At 36.7% G+C, this 27,284-nt stretch overlaps 1 protein-coding gene across 2 annotated transcripts; it reads right to left on the bottom strand.

Annotated features, from left to right (window-relative positions):
• Positions 1–1,879: 1,879 nt before the first annotated feature.
• LOC113053410 (ganglioside-induced differentiation-associated protein 2-like) lies at positions 1,880–27,124 on the bottom strand. 2 transcript variants are annotated; one of them, XM_026218405.1, is made up of 15 exons: positions 26,914–27,124; positions 26,520–26,656; positions 25,865–26,088; positions 23,883–24,022; positions 23,555–23,708; positions 22,847–22,935; positions 22,649–22,725; positions 22,175–22,334; positions 15,749–15,899; positions 14,855–14,931; positions 12,873–12,949; positions 11,943–12,082; positions 10,416–10,470; positions 6,856–6,999; positions 1,880–2,956 (listed from the first exon to the last, which is right to left on the bottom strand). In XM_026218405.1, exons 3-15 carry the CDS (start codon positions 26,059–26,061, stop codon positions 2,915–2,917), a joined length of 1,503 nt encoding a protein of 500 aa, XP_026074190.1. In that variant the 5' UTR covers positions 26,062–26,088; positions 26,520–26,656; positions 26,914–27,124; the 3' UTR covers positions 1,880–2,914. The 2 variants fall into 2 exon arrangements, with proteins under 2 accessions (XP_026074190.1, XP_026074189.1); XM_026218404.1 differs by lacking the exon at positions 26,520–26,656.
• Between the last annotated feature and the right edge of the window lie 160 nt (positions 27,125–27,284).

The following is a 27,284-nucleotide window of genomic DNA, read 5'->3' as shown; positions in this document are numbered from 1 at the left end:
GTGAAAAGATAAAATTCCGATCAGATGATCGAGAATGACAAACAGCAGATTGGTTTAAGCAGAAAGAAAATAAAGCAAACCATAATATGCATTGTCATTTTAACCGTAAATGGACTGATAAAATCCTCAACCGATTTCTGCATGCAGCACTTCCTGACTGTCTTGTGAACCCTGACAATGTGCAATAAGATACGGCCAGGATCCGGTTTCTACCGAATGTCATCTCTCATATTTGATTTATGTCTATGAACTGGTATCAAATACTGCAGGCATGGAAAGCAAATTTGTTTTTATTTAATTTGCCTCGCTTTTGTGGAGTTACAACCTCATATTCCATATAAATATCAGTCAGTAAAAACGACTTACTGTTTGATTGTGTCATCATCACTTTCAGGAAGTTTCCTGCTGTAAGCATCTTCGCGCCAAAACCTTCCGCGCGTGGATATCATTTCCCAGAAACATTTACAGTCAGAATTGTACAATTAATATTCTACATAATGACTCAAGAACCCAGAAATGTAGTAAGGGTGCTGCCGCCCCCCACTGAGCGGTGATACTAACAGCACAGTGACCCGCTCCTGCCCTCCAACTTCAGCAGCATCAGAACAGACAAGAGCAGGACAATAAGCAGATGGTGTGCGCGAGTCAATGCCATAGTTTCGGTTCCAGCACTAATAAAAGAGCGCGAGCTTCTATGTTCATTCACCCAATTAATCATCCTGCTGACTATAGGGCCAATCAGTCTGTTTCATTTCATTCTGCTCAAACCGGATCACTTCAGACGATTTCTCTCACAGTGCTTTTAGTTAGTGCAACAACACATCCAGATGTCGGCAAACATTGTGATAAAGAATGTTCATCTAAACATAAAAAAATAAAAATCTATCCTCATACTCACCCTCATGTCATTCCAAAAGTGTGTAACAACTTTTCTGCAGAACATGGAAGATATTTTGAAGTATGTCGGTAACCAAATGGTTTCCGTTCCCATTGACTGAAAAAATACAGTAAATGTCAATGGGTACCAAGACATTTCGAATACCAACATTCTTGTTCAGTGTTCTGCAGACGGAAAAAAAAGACTTACAGGTTTGGATTGGCATGAAGCGAAGTAAAATGACAGGCTTTTGTGCGCATGAATCATGCCCAAACTAACTAATGATTGGAAAACACATGGAACAGAGAATTAATGTAGTATGAATAGGCTATATGAGGTAATGAATGCATTTGATTAAATGATGACTGTAAGGAGGGTTATTTAAGGACAGCTCTTGTAAGCCTGCAGACCTTCCAGTGATGATTAAACACACAGACATGTCTCCGTTTCCCAGATACCCCTGCTGATTCCTGAAGATGATCGGTCTGATTCACAGTGTAAAGCCATAGCAATATAGTCCAGTCCAGTGCAATTCTTTGCTGACTCCTCAGACGTAGTGAGAGCTCGGTTAAAGACAGATTCATTTTCCTCACCACATGCACCAACCTCAGACACACTGGCACTCTGCTGGACTGACTGCTGCCTCTCCAGCACTGCTTTAATGATTAAAAACAAACAGCATGATAGAAGTGTGTGTGTGTGTGTATATGTCTTACAGAAAACAGTGTTTGGTGAGGGGTGTCATAAAAGTACAGCTATACTTGTTCAATAGTACTTGCAGTCTATGGAATAATTTTAAAAATCACTCAACCTCATACAAAATTTATAAAACTAGCCTTTTTTCATTATCATTTCACTTGAGACACCATTAGAAAATAAAAGATTGCTTTTGTTTTGAAACCAATGTCAAAGGGCTGACAAACTGAAAACACACTTGATCATACAATTACACAAAATAATTCAATAAAAGACGCCCAAACAAAGATGAATGATAACATCAAATGTTTATATTTTTGTTTATTCAAATATTACTTTCTTCATCATCGTAATTCATACATCATATTTTATTTAAAATGGTATGAAATTTAGCACATGAATCACTGCAGAGCTACAGTAAGGCTAACTAAAAAAAAAAAAAAAGCTGAATTAATAATACCAGACAGCATCTGTAGAATCTACAGTTATCTATTTACAGTGCTTCACTTAGAGATCACACCTCTGTCTGTGATATTCCTTTGGCCAAGCTTGTAAATCTGCTTAAAACCAAACACCAACAGGTGCACTGCAAGATTTCAGTCTACCTCAGGTGAAGCCACCACAACGATGATGTACCATACTTGAAGGAACAGAAGAAAGGATTATTATAATTTGGCTCATGGAAATCTCTTCAGGCCAACCTGATTTTTGCAATCTTTCCAACATCACATTGCTCAAAACATGAGGAAAAGTTGCTTCCTGTCAAACCTCAGGGAGCTGTAGAGATGGTTGTTTAACACTTCAGATAAAGCTGTAAAAGTGCTTGGTGACAGAAAAAAAAGAGAATCAGGATAAAAGCAGAAAGCTGCTCCTTCTAGTGACTCTGCAGACAACATGAGATGAAACTACAAAACAGCAAAATATGAGGCTTTTAGATGATTGGATGGACAAGGACATAAGAAATTAAAACCAGGATGGTTTCGGCTATTGCCAGCCATTATTCTCGCAGACACTGGTACATGTGTTTCACATTGGTACAAAACATTGGTTTAGTATGTTTGTCAAATTCAGTCTCTTCATCCACACACCACACAAACATACCTTGTCCAAAAACAGCTTCGGTCAGGCAGGCGGTTCCTTCAGTGAGATCTGGGTTTGGTACAGTTCAGCAGGTTTCAGCTGGATGTGTTTATACAGCATTATTGATCAAGAGTCTTTCACCATCACAGAGAAAACCTGCCCAACAGGAACGACAAAGATGCACTTTTGTCTGTGTTCATCTTGTTCACATCAAAGTCAGGGTCATTGGGTTGAGTGTTCGCCCGGTGAAAAGTGGCACCATCACAGGCCTGAGGACTGAGCCGTGTAATAAGGGCTGTTAACCTGGAAGAGCAGAGATGATATTTAGAAGTACAGTCGAATATACAGTAGTAAAGGTTAAATTTGTTCACCGACTGGCAGAGAGGCACTAACTCGGTTAAAAGCCACAGGCAAATTGCCAAGAGGCCAGTCACCCAGCACAACATAAACCCAAGACACACCTACATCGTAAGAAAGCATGTTGGCACAAATATGATGATAGATTTAGATCAAACTACATGGTAAATCAAACGAATGAGGTTGTATTTGCCATAGAATACAAATATTCCGTAGGTAAATATTTATTACAATTATTTAATAAAGGTTGTGGTTTCCAGGATATTCTGAAGAAGGATTCCAATAGCCGAATGAGGAAAAAGTTGTGCTGGGAATGAATGAGTGTCATGAGTGGATGCTACTGTACGACTCCCAGCACGGCAGATGATTCACCTCCTGAAAACTAAGAGGACAATTTAACAGACGTGCTTCAGGCCTTCGGGTCAAATGAACGCAAAAAGAGATCATGCTGTAAATTGTTTCACAGAGCACAGGAAATTCATTAGAAACGAAAAAAAGGCGCAAAGTGGAGTTGTGTGGCTTTATTGCGAATAAAGAGAGGGTTGAGGCTGTGTGTTTTCTTTTGCTACAGGGTCACTCAGCGCAGGGTTTCTCTCATATCTGAAATGTGGTTTGCACTTGGTTTCCTTTTGCATATTATTCTTGTTTAGATTTCTGTATTTATGTTGAGTCACAAAGGTCCTCATATCAGGTTTCCCATTTTTTATATTTTCATGAAGTTGTTTAGATACCAAAAATCCTTTCATTAAACATTAGCAGTTTAAACTGGAGTCTTGTGATGGATTTAAGGCATGTTTGGGAACGCAAGGACATTTTCAATACGTCTCATTGAAAGGTGTTTCTGTGGTCAAATGAGGAATGAGACCACTCTATTTATGTAGAGCTACAACAAAGTCAAAGAAATCAATTGCAATCATGATACCCAATTACCCATACAAAAATAACTAACACAATTATTTTTTTATCGATTTTATAATCCAACAAGATTTTTGTATTTTGATTACATAATCCAAATTACACACTGTATACCATTACTACACAACAGTTCTTGTAGTATAGAGGTGATAGTCCAAAGTAATAATAATAAAGCATTGAAAGGCCCATCAAGGGTTTTTATGGAAAATTGACTGGGTTATTTGAGGTGACTGCGGCTGGACTTTCCATGGCACTGCATCTATTCATATGGGCAAAGAGAGAAGCTGAGTGCAATTGGCATTAAAAGCTTACACATTCTGCCATTTCCCCTCCTGCCCATTATCTTCCTGGGTAATCAAAGAATGACAGGAAATACTTAAGTCCAGGAGTCCAGGAGTGAATCCAAGACTAAACGAGACTAAAACACACGCTATACTAGCATTAAAGAAGGTCAGACACATCAAAAGAAAACAGGTTTATCCATTCAAGTGACCAACACATTAATTTATAAAATGTCTATGAATCTTCCCTAAAGACAACAATCCCTACAAAGTCTCCAATGTCACAGTTTCCAGTACTAATAAAAACACAAGAGTCCAAATGAGTCGTCAAGTACAACTTTAAAGCCTTTGGTTTTTAACAGAAGCAACATGTGGAATATTCCCTGTTTGCTTACAAATCTAAGAGATCCCGAGTTTGATGATTCAGATACTTTTCTGTGAAAACCCTCCCTGAACATGACCATCTGATTGGAATTTGATTTGACATTTACTTTCACAGGAAGAGTGCAGGGTTAAAAACTCAATTCTGACATTATATTAAAGCTTGCATTTTTCACCGAGTTTGTGTTAACGTACTAAAGTAGAAGTACAAAATGTTTTTCATGCAAATTAAATACACACACACAGCCTGCAGGGAAAAAATGTTTCTAATCAAGCCTGTGTGTCTGCACTCTTGCTCAGGGAACACATAAATACAGGGCGACATGCACCTGGCGCGAGAAAGACCATCCATTTAACGCATTAGTGGCATGATCGATTCTTCACAGCTGCCTCATCTTTGTGCCTTCCTTCCTGCTTTCATTTACTTTAATCCAGCGCCCTTTAATTCAGGAACAAAACAGAAGGACAAAAAACAACAAGGGAAAAATTTTTTCAGAAGGCACTTCTACTGTCACACAGCTGTGTGTGTAACGATCGGTTTATGCGGAATCTGAAATACATTTAATAAAAGGTGTGGTATTAAAGATTACTGAAATCAGTGAAGAGTAGGTGGTTCTTTACTGTCTTTAAGACATTTAAGATTAGCATTTACATTACATATGTGATGTGGTCATATGCATTCCGGAATGTAATTTGTATGAGAGTCAGAGCACAAAACTTTTTGGACCCCATTGCAATCGGATCATCCTAGATCAGTGTGGACAACGGATCACAACAGGAACAATGCCCATGGGGTAAATTGAGGGCATAATGGTGGTAGCCCAATTCCATGCCTAGTGGGGCTTGGACCTAACCTTATTGGTTACCAGCCCAGATTTTTAACCGCTAGGTAACACCACCCACCTATGATGAAACTCTAGAAGAATGGCATGTTTATGTGCAACTAAGAGCTCAGGGATGACATGATGAAAATCAACTAAATAATGAGTGCAGTCCAGATGGGCTCAATCAATGCATGGATATGGTCTGCTATTTGCTGTGACAACTCTGTTTATGACATTAGTGTCAAATCAGTTTGCTTGGATTCAACAGTGGTAACAAAGGTAACGCATCATTTTAAATGAAAAACAATGTTCTTCTATCGAGGGAAACACATGTTAAATGATACGTAACGTTATAATGGTAGTATGAGATTCTGCAAAGCAGATGACTACACCCTTCGTTTCCTCATTGTCTCTTCTCATTTTCCAGAGTAACCTTAAATATGTCACCCTGACCCACATAAGAAGTTTAAGAGTAATCTTTAAGAAATACAAATGTGTTGTGTTCCTTTGAGCTGGAGGAGTTTCTCACGGCCAAGGCCTCTTTCAGTCTGAGGGGAAAGACTTTCCTCCACCCATACTTTGGGTCAACAGTTAAAAATAAGTTTCTAAGCATCGCTTTTCCACAAGCCAAACGCAATCCATTTCAAAACAAAAAAGGACCTCATTAAGAACTAAAAAAAAAGTAAATATTTTTATAAACCGGCTGCACCAAAATAAAACCGTGCTAAAGGCTGCATTTAAAGAACAGCTCACACAGGGAAACTAGTCTGAAGAATTTGCATATAATTGCATCTAAAAATTGGTCACAACATTTCAGTTACCTTAAGCGTAGAGAAAATCTTTTGCATGTTTGAGCTTAATAATTTTCCTAAAAATGTTTAAGAACATGACATTTTCACTAAACTTTAAGCTCATTACAGAAAGTGTCACTTTATTTGAATTATTATTTTTTGTTTAGTAGTACAGTAAACTAGAACTGTTTTTTCTATAATTTGTGAAGAAGCAATCGAGAATTTAATTGTAGTTGCATATAGCGACAAATATAAGATAATAAAATTTTCCCGAAGACTTAAATATTAAATTTATAAAAATTAAACTCTCTTAAAGAAATAGTTAACCTCAAAAAAAAAAAACATATGTTGTTCCAAGATATTATGACTTACTTTCTTCTGTGAAACACAAAGATGATGTCTCATGTTTTAAGTCAGACCAGTTTTATAAACAGGTTTAAAACATTCTTCAACTTTCCCTTTGGTGTTCCAGAGAAGAAAGTAAGGCAGGTTTTGAAGAACATGACGGAGAATAAATGTTGACAGAATTTAATACAGATTAAATACTAAAATAATTAGTAAAAGTCAAGTTGCATGCACACCTCTTTTGCGAAGTGTAATGTCCTTTATCCTCAGTGGACAACTGTAGTCTGTCTGAATGTCTGAATACTGACCCGTGTGTCATACTCCAGGACGAAAGGAGGGATGTCGATCTGCTCAGGCAGGATGCAGGTGAAGAGCTGCTGGAGCTTCTCTATGTGATGGACTTTCTCTTTAAGGCCTGATACACTGAATGTTGTGAAGAACCATGTAGAGACCTGACAGGAATCAAAAATAAAACCATTAGATTGGCTGAGATGGAAAGGTACAAAAATTGGTCTTGAAACACAAAATTCATCTTGGTACAATTGTATTATTTTAATGACTACATTTTAAATTACATGATGAACTTTGTATTCAATGAATTGTTGAAGAATAGAAAGTTTAGAAAAACAGCATTTGTTTGAAATTTGGAAATGAAATTGCTGTCAGTGTGTCAAATATTTGTGAAATTTGGAAATGAAATTGGTGTCAATATTGTCAAATATTTGCTGAGAAATATAGCCTCAGATGCAGTTTGGCACGATGCCTAAAATTTGTAGTGGCGCTATGAAAACGGTTTCATGTTACAGAGTTTGAAGATTATATGACTCCATTTTGGTGAAAATCGAACCAACTGTTTGACGAGGAGTTTGAAAAAGTAGGTTTTCAACAAATCAAAATGGTGGACAGGAAGTTCATCTTACTCTGGCATATTTAGTATATATGTTTTCGGCATGAGTCAATTAATATTTTGAGACCAGTTTCATTACAATAGGCTAATGCAAACAAAAGTTACCATAAGTACTACCAAAAGTCTTAAGTCGCTGGGATATATTTTTACCAATAGCCAAAAAAACATTGTATGAGTCAAAATTATGGATTTTTCTTTAATGCCAAAAATCATTAGGATATTAAGTAAAGATCATGTTCCATCAAGATATTTGTAAATTTCCTACCGTAAATATATCAAAACATTGATTAGTAATATACATTGCTAAGAATAGCAATATGCATTTGGACAACTTCAAAAGGCGATTTTCTCAGGATTTAGATTTTTTTGCACACTCAGATTCCAGATTTACAAACAGCTGTATTTCAGCTGATGTATAAATCTCAATTTTAAAAAATTTACACTTAAGACTGGTTTTGTGGCCCAGGGTCACAAATATGCCTAGAAGAAATCCAGGAAATGGAAATGAAAAAAACAGAAGATTTACTGGATTTTTCGGACTATAAGTTGCACCTGAGTCGCATCAGTCCAAAAATGTGTCACAACATGGGAAAAAAGTCGCTAGAGGGCGCTCTGTGTTTTCAGTGTAGTTCAGTGTGTTCAGTATGTGTTTTCATGCCCTCTCGCGGCTGTAGACGGTAATGTTTTCTATTGGTTAATTTCTCTCAGTTCATGTCAAATTAATTTTGATAAATAAGTCGCACATGACTATAAGTCACAGGACCAGCCAAACTTTGAAAAAAAGTGTGACTTATAGTCCGTAAAATACGGTAACTGCTTTCATTGATTCAACATGACTAATAGAAACACGACTACTGCAATATATGGTTTATCTGAGCTCTCATTATTATATATTTTTTTTAACATAAAATATATCTATAATGAAATGCTAATTGATATATTATCACTGCTTGGAACACAATTAAATATTGTGTGACTTAATTATTCTGTTTAAGAAGACACATCATCTCACAGAAGGATTTATTTAAAACACTCGACTGACGTTATGAAGCGGGTTTGGAGTAAAAACGTTTTTAAATGTGGTATTTTCACGTGCTCTCATGGAGCATCATTTACTACATAGAGCCTTAGTTCACCGAGAAGCTCCATCTGAAAGCAGGTGATGGAGATTTACTACTAATCACAGAACCGGCTTTAGCGACAATACATGCGTGACGATTGCAATTAATCGTGTTTGATTAATCGGGCAGCCCTGTGTGGACTGCAGTCTTCAAGTCAATCCACAGATCATAAGTGGGGTTTAAGTCTGGGCTTGCAGTAGGCCATGCAACGACATTCACCCTTTTCTGCTTCAAATGACTGTGTGCTTTGATTCATTGTCATGTTGGAAGCTAAACCTTCTTCCCATTGACATCTTTCTGACAGAGGGCAGTAGATTTTCCTAAAATAATTTTACTATATTTTTCCCCATCCATTTTTCTTTCTAACCTGACAAGTGCTCCAGTCCCTGCTGCAGAGAAACTCCCCATAACAGGATCTAACCACCTCCATGCTTACTGGAGGAATGCTGTTATTTGAATGGTGAGCTCTACTGGATTTCTGCCAGACATATCGTTTGGTGTTAAGGCCAAATAATTCAACTTTAGTCTCATCTGCCTCAGAATCTTCTAGGTTTGGGCAAAGCTCAGTCGTGACTGAATACACCCTGTATTCTTTTTTCTCGAAGCTCTCCCATACAAGCCACATTCATAGAAAATTTGTGATATTGTTGTCACATGCACAAAGTTGATTATTTGGAACAACATCCTGATCTGGTGAGGGTCTGTGTTGTACCAAACACTTCTTAATAATAGACTTCACTGTGCTTCTAGGCATGGAAAAAGCCTTTGAAATTTTTTGGCATCCATCTCCTGACTTGTTCCTGTCGACAACTTTATCCCGTCAAGACCTTTTGACAATGCTTTGCCACCCATAGTTGATTGTTCACTTCAATTGCACTACCTGAAATGGACTGAAATGCTCCAGGAAAGCTCTTTTCTAATCAAAATTACCACAGCTGATTACAGTTAAAAGTTAAATTGGGAGGGGGGTGAACTTTCATCCAACCCAGTGATTCAGTTTTTTTTATTATTATTATTCTGACATATTGATGTTATATCTTCCCCTCGGATGTTATAAGTTGCACTGAGTAAATACAGCTGGATAAAACAAAACCATGTCTGTCTTCATTTCAGGCTGGAAAGCAACAGAATGTTATTATTTTAAGGTGGGGGGGGGCGTGATTCTTTTCTATTGTAAATTAACTCAAATGTAATAGAAATAGAAAACAGCTCAGACAATACTCCATTTTAAGGTCAATTTAAATCAGACAGCTACAAAACTGGTGGAGCTGCACTTGAATGAAGTGTTTTGTTGCTAAAAGCAAACTCTAAGTTCCTAAAGCTGTTGCTTTTAGTCATTTTCAGCATTTACTCCAATGACTCAGCCCTGATACTTGAACACGTTTCACCCATGGGACTGTTACAACGCTCGAGCATTCTCTGACTGAAATGGATGCATTTTAAAACAAACAATTATCTGACACTTAATTGCCAGGGTTCCTCCACATTTGGAGTGCACAAAGAATAATTATTGAATTATTTTCCAAATGAAAGCAAAGCCTGGCAGAGGCAACATGCTACCATAAGTACTTCAATTACCTGAATAGGTTCTGTGAAACACTACGGAACACTTAGTGAAGAAACATCATGAATCTCAATGTGGTCTCAGAGACGCTTTTCAACATATTCAGTTACATAAACTCACATACAGTCTCTCTTAGTCAATGCTAAATGTGGAGCTGACCACTGTGAATCAGACCATAGGCCTGTACAAACCAGAAAGAAAAGCTCAATATGAGATGAAAATCTAGTGCTGCATTTAATGGACTTCCATCCGAGTTGATGAACTAATTACATTTACCTTGGTGCGAAACGTTGGATGAACGAAGTAGAAAGCCCTCAGGTTTTTCTTAAACCTGAAAACACAAAAGGAAAACCTTGCAAGTAATGGTTTTTGAAACATTATCAACAAATCCAAACAATGACTTATTACACAAATAGTGAATTCCTCTGGCGCACTTGGCTAAGAATGGATTATTGCCTTAGCAAAAACAATAAACCCATTAGAAAGAGAGCTGAAGTGCATTTTTTAAGAACAAGCAAACGTAAGTGAATCAAATCCAACAGGGCAGCCATGTCCAAGCCACACACTGTTGTCCAAAACCCACAGATGGATAGAGATCTGGATGGCTAGGAGACCAGAAGTGGAGGGGTGTTCGAAAAGCACAAGAAACGTGTCCGTCAACCTTTCCACTTTCCCACGATGGTCTCAGCCCATCCAGTTCAAACCCATCAGCAGGGGTCATAGGGAGTGATAGCATAACTGGCTAACTCCGCTATAAACATGGCTGTGATTGCTAACAGAACCAGAAGATTGCTGAGGATTAATGTCTGTAAAACACTTTCTTGATGATCTGCTGTGCTCTGCTGATTCCTCATAATAAATGACACGAGTCAAACTGGCCCGGATCTCAAAGTTATGAGTCACGCTGATCTCCACGATGTACGGAAAGTGTGAGGGACTGGAGCTTGGAGAGCGTTTCTGCTTTTTATTTCAAGGCTGTGGTTTCCTCTGCCTGCATGCTGAGAGTGTCCCCTGAATAAATGACGGATGCCTGAACTCACCATCACCTTTCCGCTAAGTCAGGAAAACAGCGATTATGAGGACTGTTCGATTAAAAGAACGATGTGTTTTTTTAACACACAATTACAATGGCATTCCATGGAGCTACATCCTAAATACAGGTGTTTGTAGGCCACTGTTGGTGACTGTGGTGCTAGTTTGCGTTTTTCTCAATTAGTTGGGTGAGAGGAGAACATCAAAACCTCAGATTCATCGCTCTGTGTTCTAACATTGAAATCCAGAAACCCCCTTCAAAATGTCCCAAAGTGCTCTGAAAAAAAGCTATATTACTTCACTTTCCTTAGAAGAATAAATCACCATAGCCACATCTGAGCACCAATTTAGAGTGATATTTTGGAGAAACAGCAGGTAAAACGTCACTCAGCTGTGTTTGAACAGTGCTTTCCATTCTTGTCATAAGCTACAAAAGGGTTGAGCTTCTGTGTATAAATCTTCATGACATTCAAAGAACAGGAAGCCCAAGACAAAGACATTCCCTTATGATTATCACAACATATGTGGTGTGTTTGGGTTTGAGGAAGCAGTACTGTTGGGCACAAGGAGCTCCTAAAAATGAATAGTCACCAAGCCAGCATTTATGCAAAACTGTGATTAGCTTTTCCATGCGAGTCTGAGTTATGGCTTTAAAAAAATACCTCAGTCAAGAACTGGGTCAAGTCATCTCAAAAACATTGTAAGGTCTTAGAGATCAGGGATTGTGGGAGGTTTGTAGTATCTCTGTAATGGAACAGAAATAAATCTTACTTGGCATCCACAATGTCATAAAGCTTCTTGAGAAAGTCGGTGTCCAGGTAGTTGTGTTCACCAGTGAGTGTGTGGAAATACACCATCACATACTCCTTGACTGTAATATGGTCCATCACGTGGATGAAATACAGCAAAGCCTAACACACAAACAAACATCTTTACTTAGATATCTAAAAAGGCACATTCCATAGACTTCTATTGTTTTTATATCCAGCTAAAATGCTATGACCTAACATTAAAATACATCCTACAACTAACCTTAACAGAAAACATTCTGCAGCTTTATAATTTTTACATTGTTTTTTTTACAAATGAGGACGTTTAAGAAGACATTTCATCCTTTTTAACTCCCTTCTAGACTCAAAGTTGTCCCCCAGATATGTTTAAGTAGGTACACTGTATTACTTCAAGTAATAGTTCACTCAAAAATCTAAATTCAGTCATCATTTACCACCTACATGACATTTCAGATTCTCCTGTGCTCCACAGAGGAAAGAAACCCACATGGGTATGATATGAGAGGGAGTAAACAATGACAGGATTTTTAGTTTTGAGTGCAGTGCAGTATCATTTTTTACATTTGTTTACAGTGTTTTAAATATAAACAAGTCAATCTTTTAAAAAGAAAATCTAATTAAAATCAAAGTTTCTGATACAATGCAAATCTCATAACACAAAATCCCATAACATCTCTTAACATAAATATAAATCTAAAAGATTTACATCTAAATAGAAATCTTGAGCCAAACATTATTTTGTTTAATTTAGGTTAGCCTTTCATTTCGTCGGCAGGATTTAGTGCTAAATCTGACAAAATATATGTAACAGTTGGTGCAACATAAGATATGCTCAATACAGGGCGATCAATAAAATGTATTGTCATACACAGAACATCATAAAGGAAAGTATGAGCATTTTCTCATTTACCTTCTCCATATCAATAATTGTAACTGGAATATTCCTGCCAACAACAACCATGACCGTCCTACCACACAAATCAACGCCTGAAAACGAGAGAAAAAAAGAGTTGCATTGCAATAGAACTATATTAGGGAAGGATGTTTTCTCACAGCCACTGCAAAAGGTGCATTAACTCCTATCCCTAACCCAGCCTCAAAGGTTGAGGAGATGGTTAGGAGGGTGACATTTCTCCAGTTTGTTTACTCTGTTGGCAACATTCTCACATGCAGCAAATCTGGAGAAACACAATGGAAATTTCAGCCTCATCGTGTTTATATATATATATATATATATATATATATATATATATATATATATATATATATATATATATATATATATATATATATATATATATATATATATTAAAATACATTTTCTGCACTATATTGTTAGAATCCTCTGGATATGCAAAGCCAGATGTTTTCATACAGTCCAAACTAATGTGGCATAGTGAAGATGCATGTTGAGCTGTACAGCTGGAGAAAGTCTGCCCCCCTTTGGTCAAGGGAGTCAATGTCTATGAAAAGTACTGCTCTGTGGCTTGCTTTAACATGATTAAAAGAAGAAATTCAAGATCAAATTTGGCAGGACTAATAGCCTCTGGAAAACCTCATGTGTACAGGCTGTGGTAAAATGTCATGAGGTTTAGAACTCAAGTAGGTCAGCTTAGACGCTGTATGAGCTAAGAAAAAAAGATATGATGATAAATACTAAACCGTTACTTTGGTGGTTATTTTTTTTGTTCTGAAATTATGAAACGAGAGAAATGGATTACAGAACCCCCTGATGTTGAGCTCAATGAGGCGGAATAAAGGTTTCCTGCCCAGAGTGTAAACACACAGATGGAGAGAACACAAAGTCCACATGTGCATAAAGATATACAGAGAGAACATGTACTGGAGAACGTGTGAGATAAAACAGGCAAACATCGGACCACATTATACTAATACAATAAATTCAACACGCATGAACCAGGGCTGTAATATGATTTGATATTTTAATCAAAGTAATATATACATACCAATTAAATTAATTATTCCTGAGTGTTTCATTTTTGAGACCGTGGCAAAAGTAGTTTAATTTGATTAAAGGGGTCCATATGATGCTTTTTTAAAGATCGTTATTTTGTGTATTTGTTCTAAGAAAATGTTGACAACTTGACATGCTTTAATGTAAAAAAAAAAACATTATTTTTCAAATACTGTACATTATTGTAGGTCCTCTCTTAAATGCATATTTTTTTTACAAAGTTCCTCCTTCAGACAAGCAAAGTCTGCTCTGATTGGCCAACTGACCCAGTGCATTGTGATTGGCCGAACACCACAAGAACTCATTAATAATAAGACAGTTAAAAATGTCCTTAGTTTTACCATCAGTTCAAGCCTGAAAGGGGAACAGAATCGTGTTGCAGACACAGTGATGAAGCTCGTATGTGTTTGTAGTACACAAGCCACGGAAGGTTAAGACAGCTCCACTGTGTGACCCTCTCTCTTTCTCACTCTCTCTCGCTCTCACATAAGCGCACACACACACGATGCACAAAACTCTGCATTTGAACAGTCAATAACACTTAAACTTTTAGGTTGCATTCCGCAAATATTTCCACATAGTGACATAGACATGTGGGGGCGTGTTTGAACAAGCCGTTTTAGGGGGTGTGGCAGAGTCTTAACTTTGATAACCAATATCTCTTTGGTTTTGAGACTTTAGTCTTTGCAACTTCAGGGATCTTATCTATACACAATCAGCTTGTAACACCACAAAGAGAAAAGAAAACTTGAAATAGCATCATATGACCCCTTTAAATTAGTTAATTTATTAATGCTACACAATTGATTGTTCTAAAGCATTATGTAAAATTGACAGCCTTATTATTAGAACATTTAAACTACAATTTATTTACATAAATATTAAAATACATAAAACACTCGAAGAAAAAGACTGACCGGTCTGATATAGTGCCTTTAATGCTGCTATGTCTGAAAGGTCCTCTGCTCGAGCTCTGCAAAGCCAGCGGTTATAACTGTAAAGAAAGATTTTTGGTATGAACCAGAATTATTAAAAAAATATACCGACATATATACAAATATCATACATACACATACATTGTTTAGTGTACACAGTTCTACAGTACACTAAACAAATATGTACTAATAATAATGAATATGAGTAAGATCACATATCGAAACGGCTAAAAGCTGTTAAGAATATATAGTATAAGTATATATAGTATAGTATAGTATAGTATAAGTATATATAGTAAAGTATATATAGTATATGACCAATGCAAAACAACAGATTCAATTCTTCATAGAAAACAATTGATAAATATGGCATGGGTACCAAAACAGTTGCTTCGCATCAACATCACTCAATCCTATTTTGGCAGAAACTATCATGGTAACATTTTGCAAGTGTCTAGGTTAAGAAACTTGGTAGTTGTAAAAGGTGGAGAGTATACCGTATTTTCCGGACTATAAGTCACACTTTTTTTTCATAGTTTGGCATGTCCTGCGACTTTAAGTTCGGTGCGACTTATTTATCAAAATTAATTTGACATGAACCAAGAGAAATGAACTAAGAGAAATGAACCAAGAGAAAACATTACCGTATTACTCAGTGTAGAGTACAGGAGCACTGAGCAGCATAGAGCGCCCTCTTGCGGCTGTAGACGGTAATGTTTTCTCTTGGTTCTTGCTTCTGAATAAATGCGACTTATAGTCCAGTGCGACTTATATGTTTTTTTCCTCATCTTGAAGTATTTTTGGACTGATGCTACTTACACTCAGGTGTGACTTATATTCCGAAAAATACGGTAATAAGAAAACTAGACATCTTACTTCCTTTGGTGCTGTTTCTGCTGAGCTGCTTCAGATGCTTGGCCCTGAAGGATGAGTTTACGCTGCTTATCCACATCCCCTTCCATACGAGCAAACGCATGACTTCCTACCAGCCCCAGGTCGGACTCTAGTAAGTCATCCCCAGAGTCATCTGCAGAAAAAAAGATTAATATCACTATCATATACTTAACAGGGTGTATTCGTGCACTACACAGAGATCTGAATATTACAATAAAAGCAAAACCAATGCACCATAAAAGTTCGCTAAAGCGCAAATGCTTTGCAGTGATTAACAGTAAAATATACTTTGGCACACTTGTAATGACCATTACAAGGTTCAGTTAGCACTACAATGTGGTGCATTCCACCCGGCCTGAACTCACTCCCTCAATCTGAGCTGGGAAAGACAAGTGGTGTGTGTGATCTACAGCCAGGCAAAGCATAAAAATAATCCTTGTCTGTTATTCTTGTTTACATGTGTATGCCAAATCTCTATTACAGGCCAACCTTAGCCATATTTGAACAGACATGAAAAGAAAGTCCAGTCTGAACAACAAACGGCTGAGTTCCTCAGCTCAACCACATGGTCACTGGTCATACTACAAAATAGTTAGCCAGAAATAAAAGAAACACCTTTGACAGAGAGGTAAAAAGACTTTAACAGGTAAATAAGTGGATTACAACCAAATACTCTATGCTGCTAGCAAACCTAGTGTCAGACATCATCAGGACTCAATGAGAGACAGATGTCTCCCGAAAGTTATCTTTGGCCAAAATCATTACAGCATGTTGAAGCAAGGACTGAGATTATGTTTTTGTAATGCAACATATGGTCCTTTTATGATCATCCTTCCTCGCTGAACAGAGAGCAGTAAGGCCTATGGCCTCAAGAGGAAATTTGTTTGGATTTCAGGAGCACTTCACCATAATGTGATATTTAACTTTGTGACAAACAAAGATCTAATCAAAAAAGTAAACGATTAAATACAAATATTTCTATGGCACAGCAAATGAAGGAAAGAAAATGTAAATACGCTAAATTAAATGGGCATTAAGTAAACTGGAAAGACAAAAGAACAAATGGAGAAAGCAGATTAGGCAAGTGTGTGGTTTGAGGCATGCTTTGAGACATCTACATGGCTTCATAGACTAATCCATAAGAGCTGGGCTGTATAAGTGAAGGCCTAGTCACCTGCGGTCTTTAATATTACTCTAAGAATGACAGGCAGACCTAAATCACATGATGAAACGGCATTAATAGGACAAAAGCTTGAAGAGATCAGCCAGATCAGTGGCAGGGTGCAGCAGAGCCAGTTTACAAACATTAAAACTTGTCCTCTAATGTCTTTGAGAAAGACTGCACAGGAACAAACACTCCTGATCCTCATAAAAAGGCTCAACCAAAAGACAGAAATTATAAGTAATAAAACAGATGTGACAAAGTTACATGATCTGCTTTAGAAAGGGCCCAACACCGAATCTTGTGGTATACCATTACTAAGCATGTTAAGTAAAGGACTTAAGCATTGGGTCAGGGTCCTGATCACACTGTTGGGTTTATTTTGCTATAATGACACAGCTGACTGAAAGTTACCCACCTTTTGATATTTATAATAAGGCTAAAACTAAATAATAAATTAAGCGTAAACAAAGAAAACGCAGATTGATGCGATCATGCGAGAGACATGCGAGAGTGTACATGTGTTGTTCACCTGCCTATTACGAACTCAACCTAAAAAAAAAAAAATGCTGCGTCATTGACTTTAGACCAGTATTTATCTGGTCAATGGCAGAATAGTTTGCAATTGCCTCAAAACAACAACGCACCAAAAATGCACTGAACACACCTCACTTTTAGACCAGCGCTCCCATCAGTGCAAATGCATTTGCTATTTAAACAACGTGGTGCTGGACATGAAAATGATAACTGCGTGGGACTGAAACTACCGAGATACAATTGTGCTGAGCCTGCTGTCACATTGCGCTGGGTGTATGATAGGGCCCTTAATGTCTGGCTGACCAATGGCAATTTGAATCAAATTTTTCATTAATTCATTTTGATAACACTAGTGGCACAAAAAGTACACACTTCACCTTTAACTTCATATTAACAAGGAAGTGTTTTGCCATTTCAGTATACTGTACACCAAAGTAAATTTGGTTAAGGGATCATGTTTGTTCAGATTAGAGTTTGTTGTCATTCTTGATGGCTCAAGCAAACAACCAGAAGTGAGACTGATCAAGCAGATTATTGAATGACCTTAACTTGGCAAGAGTGGTATTTATTAGTTCAGTTGGTAGCAGACCTTGGGCTGCCGTTTCATGTCCTGGATCGTAGACAGACAGGAAAGTGCAGTGTTTTTTTTAACATATGACCTGGCTTATGCGTCGTGTTTGAGTTGGATCAACGGATCAACAGCTCAACAGTGAGACTTGATTAACTTAACACATCTGGCTCACAGTCCACGTGTTCTGGGTTTGGAATAATGGCAGCCAACAAATATACAAATTAAATCTCCCACTAAATAAATAAATATACAATTGCTCTGAGTGCTATGGCAAGCAAACTAGCCAAACATACACTCATTCTCATACAGGCATTACCATTTTGACACTGGTGCCTACACACACACACACACACACACACACTTGACTGTAGCTGTGTGGGTCTGTCTGAACGCAGAAGATTCTGCTGGAGTCAAAACACCTGTTGTAGGAGAAAGAGGCAGTGTCAGCTAACCTGGGGCCCGTTCTTCGTACGTCGCTAACTCAGTTAGCTGGATTTGATTGTTGACGATTTGCCGTGATCTTGGATCGTTTGGTTCTTCGAAGCTCATCTCGGAGCTGCTTTCATAGCAACAGGTCCATAAGCTTAAACCTGCTCGGGAGCAGGCTTATTTCATGTAAACAGGATTAGATCGCTTCTTTTCAACCAGAACTGATACTCAAAATATGTCTGCTACCACCGCTACTTTATTACAAGAGTATCGTACTGATCCAGGGACAATAATTTAAAATAATAATTATTAAAAAATATATTTAAAAATACTGAAATATTTATTTGTCATAAAATTATTACTTCATAATTGTATTAGAGTCTTACACACATGCTATACAGATAATGGAGTCGTGCATTATTTTGAGTGATGACTGCTATTATAAGAGCGGCTTGATGGAGCACAGGAGATGCAGATAACATGATATTGACCCTTAAGAAACTTTCATTAATGCGGTCACATAACAAATCTGTCCAAATATAAAATGAAATGAATAGATAATTTCTACATTGAAATAAAAATGTAAAGACTGCACAACTATTATAAATTGCGAATCTAAATAATTGGGAATCATGAAAAAAATTCTAATAAAATAAAAACATGTATCTATGTATCTAATATTACATTTATGTAGTTTTGTTTGCTTGGCTGTTTCCTTATAAAAGTCCAGAAATTTGTCAAGTTTTTCGTCAGGTGTCGTTTTAAATTATATGACGTCATTACATTGCCGTCTTGCCACCAGCCAATCGCTGCACTGCTGATCATGGTTTCGAGTATCGATACATATCCCCTTTTAAGACAACACATGAACGCGCAATTATCTCAGATAAGTCAATCCAGCGATACTAATTATACACAACAGGTGTTTTCGAAGAGCCCAATTAGCCGGATCATGATTAGCACGATGATATCATCTTGGATGTGTCATTTGATCTTGGATGTAATAAGCGACGTACGAAGAACAGGCCCCTGGACTCATGAAACACCCATTAACAGATCCAAATGAAAGGCCAGGGAGGAAGAGATGACTTGATCAGCTGCATGCTGCTCATAATCATTATTCTATCACATTTATAAAAGGCAATTGTTTTTCATTCAGTAAATCAAATACAACATGAATACGCTTCTGTTAAAAAAAAAAAAAACTTTACATTTTTACATTACTTTTACATTACACACTGTAAATACATGTCCTTCTGATGAATGTTCTCCAACGGTTTTTGCAAACATTTACTCCTACTGTTTGTTTGGTAGACTGAAGACATTTACACTACCATTCAGTAAGATTTGTTGTTTTTCTTCTAAAAGTTGAAACAGATTAATACTTTTTTTTTTTCAGCTAGTATGCATTAAATTGATCAAAAGTGACAGTAAAGAGTTAATTTATGATGTCACAAAAGATTTCAAATAAATGCTGTTCTTCTGAACTTTCCATTAGAAGAATCCAAAAAAAAAAAAGTAGCAGAGCCTCCACAAAAATATTGCAGGTTAATGTTGTCAACATTAATACAAAAAGGAATGTTTCTTGAGTGCCAAATCAGCATATTAGAATGATTTCTGAAGGATCGTGACACTGAATACAGGAGTAATGGCTGCTGAATATTCAGCTTTGCATCACAGGATTAAATTACATTTCAAAATATATTCAAATAGAAAACACATTTTAAATTATAAAAATTTTTCACATAATAACATTTTTATGTACTTTTCTTTAAAGTGTCCCTATTTAACCATTTCCAATATTGCCTTTCGTGCAGTGTATAATGTATCTGTGTGCTGAAAGTGCAAGATAAATAAAGTTACTGTCTCCCAAAACAAAAAATTGACTCTTTAAAGCCTAAACGAGTCATTAGTTATTCAAATCCCACTTTCGTGATGGCTAAACATTACGGGGTAACACATTTGCATAATGCGCACCTATTTTCTACATTGGCCGGTCGCGAACGACTCGAACCCTTGAAACACTGCAGTTGTACGCTATTGACCAAGGGTTCCTCAAATCTTGCTCTGAAGGGCCAATGGGCTGCATAGTTTCGCTCCAACCCTGATCAAACCCACCTACCTATGATTTTGTAATGATCCTGAAGACACTGATTAGCATGCTCTCAGGTGTGTTTGATTAGGGTTAGAGCTAAACTCTGCAGGAAAGTGGATCTCATGGGCCAGATTTGAGGATCCCTGCTGTAGACCAATTACAACAGACTAGCCATCTGACCAGTCAGAGCAGAGCAGACTCACAGAAAGGAGGGGTTTAGAGAGACTGAATCTTTGAACTGCTTCGAATGAATCGTTTGAGAATTGATGGAAAATGAGGTGATATTAAATCCATATTTTGAGAAAACAACATTGACATTTTGCATTTAATTCTAATGTAGAAGACTCCCAAAACAATATTAGGAATTGTAAAAATGGCATAATAGGGGCACTTTAAATATGAATTAGTGGTCGACTGATATATCAGCGGATATTTTGGCATTTTTTAAATATCTGCATCGGCCGATTAGTTTGTCACAGTGCTCACTTTCTCACTCTTGTTCGCTCTCGTTGTTAACAGTTCTGTCCACAGTCTCTCAGAGGGGAAGTCGTGGCCTAGTGGTTAGAGAGTTTGACTTCTAACCCTAAGGTTGTGGGTTCGAGTCTTGGGCCGGCAAAACCACGACTGAGGTGCCCTTGAGCAAGGCACCGAACACCCAACTGCTCCCCGGCCGCCGCAGAATAAATAATGAACACTGCTCTGGGTGTGTGTTCACAGTGTGTGTGGGTGTTCACTGCTGTGCTTCTGCACTTTGGATGGGTTAAATGCAGAGCACGAATTCTGAGTATGGGTCACCGTACTTGGCTAAATGTCACATCACTCACTTATCACTAAGATAGAACTTGTAAAATGTATACAAAAAGAATTATTAGGCTTGCTTTTATATTGTTAGTTATAGAAAGGCAAACATTATAATACCGTCAGCATTCAGCAAATAGGCATTTATATAATTGAAACAAAACTTTGAATGACTAATGAACATCTAATTTCACAAACTTTGCAAACTTTGTCGAATCCAGCTGTGAGAACTTAATGAAGTGTGCATTTGTATCCTGCACGATAGTGTATGCACTTTGTGACGGTCACTCCGTGTAAACTGAATACATTAAACTTATGATTTCAAATTATACTGTGCTTCATGCTTTTGCCCAAAGTCAGATTCATGTCATTTTCACTGTGTGCTGTATTTAAAATCAATGTTACTTTGGCTTTATATATATATATATATATATATATATATATATATATATATATATATATATATATATATATAAAGTGATTTCCAACGCACACAAACTTACAGAATACTGAGTGCTCTGTTGGTTACAGTGGTTACTTCCTTTTTAATTATATTTTTATTGAATATATGTTTATTTGTGAAACATACATTGTCTTTTAAAGAAGTATGTTAATTTGACATTTATTTTTTAAATACATTTTCAAAATGATTTAAATATTAAATAAAATTATATTGGGCATCCAATATAAAAAAAAAAAAAAACAATATCGGTTGGCCAATATATTTTTTAAATCTTAGCAGCCCAAATTATTTGAATAGAAAATCTGCCTAAAAGATCTGAAAAGATGATACAGTGAACAATTATTTGAGCTCACCATCTAGATTTCCTGGCTTTTCAGCAATGCGGATCTGTCTCTCCGGGACCACGGGCTCCCCCTCAGCATTACCAATGTCAGCAGGGAGGAGAGGCAGACTGATCTTCTCTTCTCTTTTTGAGCATGGATAATACAATGGCATTAACTTCCTGTACACTGGCTGGAAAACAAAATCAATTAATCAATCGATCATAGATACACATTCAGGCACATGCTAAAACATTTGTGCAATATATATATATATATATATATATATATATATATATATATATATATTTTTTTTTTTTTTTTTATAATGCAATTTTAAAAAATGTTAGCAAGGAACACTCAGAAAACAAGTTAGTTTAACCCACAAACACAAATAATGTTTGGCTTTTAAATCAAAATGAGAATTTCATTAGAAAATGAAAGAGCACACAAGAGAGTTCAAGGATGGAGGCTGTTGCGTAACAGTGAAAATGAAATGCCACACACCTCCTCAACATCCGAAACAGCAAACACTACCGTCTCAATATTTTCACCATGGTTCTCCAGAAATCTACGAACAGTCCCTAAAAGCATAAATGTGGGGGAACACATTCTGATGAAATCCCTCTCAATTTAATCAGAAAGGAGTGACCTCACATGTGATGTATAACACTTGTATAATAAAATGAATTAAACAGCAATTACTTAATGCTATATGTGTGGCATCCTCCAGCGGATATGCCCTTTTGACTGTGCTGACCACACACAAGCCCACAGATGCCATGGCATGTTCCCTGAGGAGAGAAACACAATCAATAAACATAAAATATCTTGCATGTACTTCAATAACACATAGTTGACATTAGTCAGCCAGTTTTTCCATCTAAGAGCAGGCAGCAGTGTCTTTAATGACATGTTATTTGCATAGTAAAGCATCCCTGTCATAAATGCCTCCTGTTAACACACACACACACACACTCATTCCCAAAAAAGAAATCAATTTGCATTTATCCTTAGCCAAGGTTAAAAATCACAAAAGCTAATGTATTCACAGACGGAATCTAAATCTTGTATAATTTTCTTTCTTTTCCAGAAGCGCATTGGGTTTATTCTTTACATCATCAGACATTGTTATTAATAATCATCAAGCACTGAACACAAAGGATGGTGTTATTTTACTAAACGCCTCACTGCTCCACCAATCAACACAAGTTCATGCTAAAATATTTGATTTAGACTGTATTTGAACTGTCTGATATGATCTTGGAGAGTGACTTACAGATATAACAATAATAATATCTAAGCATATTTACTTAGTATAACCATGTCAGAATGTCCAGACAGTCTTTATGAGGTAACATTTAATATTTATGCAACAATCTCAAAAACATTTATCGGAATGGTCCAGCTTACTTGGAAAGCTGCATGACGTTTCTGTAACAGCTGTAAAGAGAGCTCTCTGCAGCTGTCCGGTACTTGGCTTTATATTTGGGTCCAACTGTGTGAATGATAAAGCGTGCAGCCAAGTTGAAACCCTCTGTCATTTTTGCTTCCCCGGTCCGACATCCTGTAGAAATATACACAAACGCATATCACTCCAATGGAAGTGACACAAAATGAGATACCAACGAAATTCGATTAATATCCATTCCAAAACTGTGTAACAAACACAAACAGCATTTAGTTTAAGATCATAGTTAGAGATCAATTCTCCATCTGCTGTTCTGGTTGTGCCCCCTACCTTTCAGTTTGAGTAGTTCATCCCTTAGTTCAGGTCCGGCATATCTATGGATACTGTCTGATACAGGGTTCTTGTCCGTTAGTGTCTCATTACTTGTGTTGACGATTGCAGTGCAGTTTAAAAGTGCCACATCTCCATTACTGTAAAATAAGGGAATGATATAAATTCAGCACATCAGATACAGAACATCATATAATCTATGAAAAAGCTGTGTGAAACAAATGTTGCATAAATAACATTGTTGTTATTGTAAAATAGAATGCTTAAAATTATTGGTAAATGAAATAAAGCTGAAATAAAATCAAATATAAATACTGAATGAAAACGTCAATTTAGAAATTAGAAACACTGCCTTAGCAGTTAACAGAAATTCAAGAACTTAAATTAGACTAAAACCAAAAAAAAGACAAATGCACATAACAAATTACCTAAAACTAAATTCAACTTAAAATATGAAAATAAAAGCTCAACATATTAATAAATACTATTATTAATACTAAAATAACACTATTTTAAAATGTTATTTTGTAACTTTAAGTGTTAATGTAAATATGATTATGCCATCACGTCGATTTTTTCATTTTTTTTAACTAACGAAAAAAAAAATACAGTTTTGCAATGAGATACATGGAAATCAGATGAACGCTATAATAAATCACTATAAACAAATCCTGCAAGCATAAAACTATGTGTACTGCTGTGAAGGAGTGGATGCCGAGTTGCCATATCCTTCATACTGATATTAATTATATTATTACATGATTTCTTGTTTGACTATTAATCAATTTATAGCAAGCGTGAAATGTGTAACCTTATGTGTGCTGTATTTCTTTTCCTTAAGAGTAATTGCCACATATTATGTGTGTGTATCCAACCGTAATGATAAGACACTCGCCAGTACTAGAAAGCCTTGAATTTTAGATAAGTTCTCTGCGTATGTGTGTTAGTATCTGTCTGTACAGGGAGAAGCTCAGACAGTCCCAGGACAAACGATCAACTGCCAGTGTCCAGCATATCAGATATACGTCTTTGGAGAGTTTTATCTAGGTTTTGGAACCAATCAGAATTTTGTTGACTTATGTATTGACGCAATTAGTATCCTCTGTCAGGGTATAACTGTGGTTGATTTTAAGTTGTATGGGGCGGCCTGCGAACTCCTTCGAGAGTGTTGAAGCTGACTTCTGCTGATGAAATTGCAAACTATTTTCTTCAAGTAAAATTATTATTATTAATTGAACTCATCTCTGACTCCTGGTCTTCATTGCGACATATCTGGTCCTTGGGTTTTAACCGTAAATTCCCCTACAGCTGAATTCTATTCATGACTCAATTTCCAGAAGGACTGGTTTTATTAATTTGACTTCAAAGAGAAGTTGCATGCAATGAGTTTCCGCTTTCTTAAAAAAAAAAAAAGAGAAACTATGAATTAATAAAATCTTGTAATTTCTTGGTTTTGATTTTTTATTTGAGCCAGTTATTATTGCTTCATTGTTAGTTTATATATAAATAGTCATACTAAAGCCTGGTTTTTTACTTAGGTCTGTTTGTGTTACTAAAAAATATCAGATTACTCAGAAAATAATCAGTAGAATACTTGATTGCCAAAATAATCATTAGTTACAGCCCTAGATCAGTTCAAATATTTCTAAATACAACTGCGATGTTTAACTTTCTGCCCTAACCAAGCTACATTGGTCTGAAAACCAAAAGGACCTCTTTTACACAGTCACATGATTGAGGAAAATATGTTTCGGGATTTGTGTGCACGAGGGAATGACTAACAGACATGAAGATCATCATAATATTTAGGTCTAAATTACTAATGGATTGATCTCAAACTACTGAATTAAACCAATTATTATTCACATGTATAGATAATCTTGAAGTTTAGACTTTTAGTACTAAAAAACAGATTTATGTAGTCTGTTTATGAAGTGATTTTTGTTAAAATAACAAAAATAAACAGTGAAAACAACACTCACAATAGTACAATCTTTCTGTTGATGTCTTCTCTGAAGGGGAAAGGGGACTCTAAAGAATTGAGCTGATTGGTCAGCTGCTCATCTTCCTCTGGTAATTGGTTTCCTCTATCCACCTCGTCCTGGACTCCCTGAGGCTGGTCCCACGTGGGGAGGGTCTGGACCTCCACAAACTGGGAACGAGCTCCCAAAGGATCCATCCTGTAGCTTCAGTGAGCAATTTTGAACTGAAAAGACACAGAGGTGCATTAACACAGAAAGAGAGTTTAGTTTGACCTGGGCTTTGGCATTGCATCATTTAAAACATGTAAGACCGTGGTTATAATGGCAGACTTCAGTGAGTTTCAGGCAGATAAATGGTGTATGAAATTAAAGCAGTCCTTTGGGGCCACTATTGTCCAAGACAATACTTGAAGGTTAATTTAAATTGTATACATTGTAATTTTTAGAGAACCAATTTAGTAAATGTTGTATTTTTTAAACCCACATATACATGCAAGGGTTTCACACTCAATAACTGATGTTTACAAAAAAACAACAACATGATATCTGCATTATTGTTATTATATCTGAATACAGTGTAGTGCTTTTATCAAAATTAATTCACATAAAACATAAAACCACAAGGAAAATAAAAGAAGGAAAGAAATTCCCGAACCTTTACAATTGTTGTCTTTTTTTAAAAGTATTCAGGAAAACTTTGTGTGCCAGGTGCAGTATGAGAAGTGTAGTGTTCATGAACTTAATTGACTTTCAAGCACAACAGAGAGGCTGTATCAGTGCAGCCAGACGGGACTTCAGGAACACAGAAGATATTCAGCAGAAATTAGATGCATGTGTAAAGGTCGACTCGCCAAATTAGATTTCAACAGCAACAAAACAATGAGTTTGTTCAAATACGTCAAAGTTTCATCTCTACTGCAACAGGAACATACAAACAATGAGGAATAATCCTGTTTCAGAGAGCAACACGTCAGACTTATTCTAACAAGACCAAATGTTTATATCGACTTTTAACCACCATCAATCACTCACAATGACCAGCGACCTACCAGATGTCATCTGATGCAGCTACCCCAAACACAAACCCACGTTAGGTCGAACGAATCCCTTAACAGAGTTAAAGATCACTGTGATCCTCCTGTGCTTCCGCTTTTAAATGGGTCATTGTTAAATGTGATTTTAGCTGCTTGTGGTCAACACGTCGTGTTTGCAACATTCAGCGAGTTTCCTGATCAGCTGATTCACGAGGACAAAGCTCGTCACTTCCGGGAATGCAGTGGGGGCAGTGGCTATGTTGTCGATCCGTGTAGAAAACGCACAGACTTATCAAATAGAACATACATTTAGATTTTAACATATATTTTAATCGACTTTACAGTGTCAAAGCTAAAAATAAGCATAATAATGAATAAATGAATTA

This window comes from Carassius auratus, chromosome 34, assembly GCF_003368295.1.
Source record: "Carassius auratus strain Wakin chromosome 34, ASM336829v1, whole genome shotgun sequence".
Taxonomy (NCBI): Eukaryota; Metazoa; Chordata; class Actinopteri; order Cypriniformes; family Cyprinidae; genus Carassius; species Carassius auratus.
Note: the sequence above shows the minus strand (reverse complement) of the source record. Positions and strands in the feature narration are given on the sequence as shown.

What these genes read in the sequence shown, in the direction of transcription:
- LOC113053410 (XM_026218405.1), bottom strand. Translation starts at nt 26,061, where the DNA reads ATGGATCCTTTGGGAGCTCGTTCCCAGTTTGTGGAGGTCCAGACCCTC. An exon ending in TGAACTACTCAAACTGAAAG is followed by an intron (nt 23,709 to 23,882) that starts GTAGGGGGCACA and finishes ATATTTCTACAG; the next exon opens with GATGTCGGACCGGGGAAGCA. An exon ending in TCCTGGAGTATGACACACGG is followed by an intron (nt 2,957 to 6,855) that starts GTCAGTATTCAG and finishes CTGCTCTTCCAG; the next exon opens with GTTAACAGCCCTTATTACAC.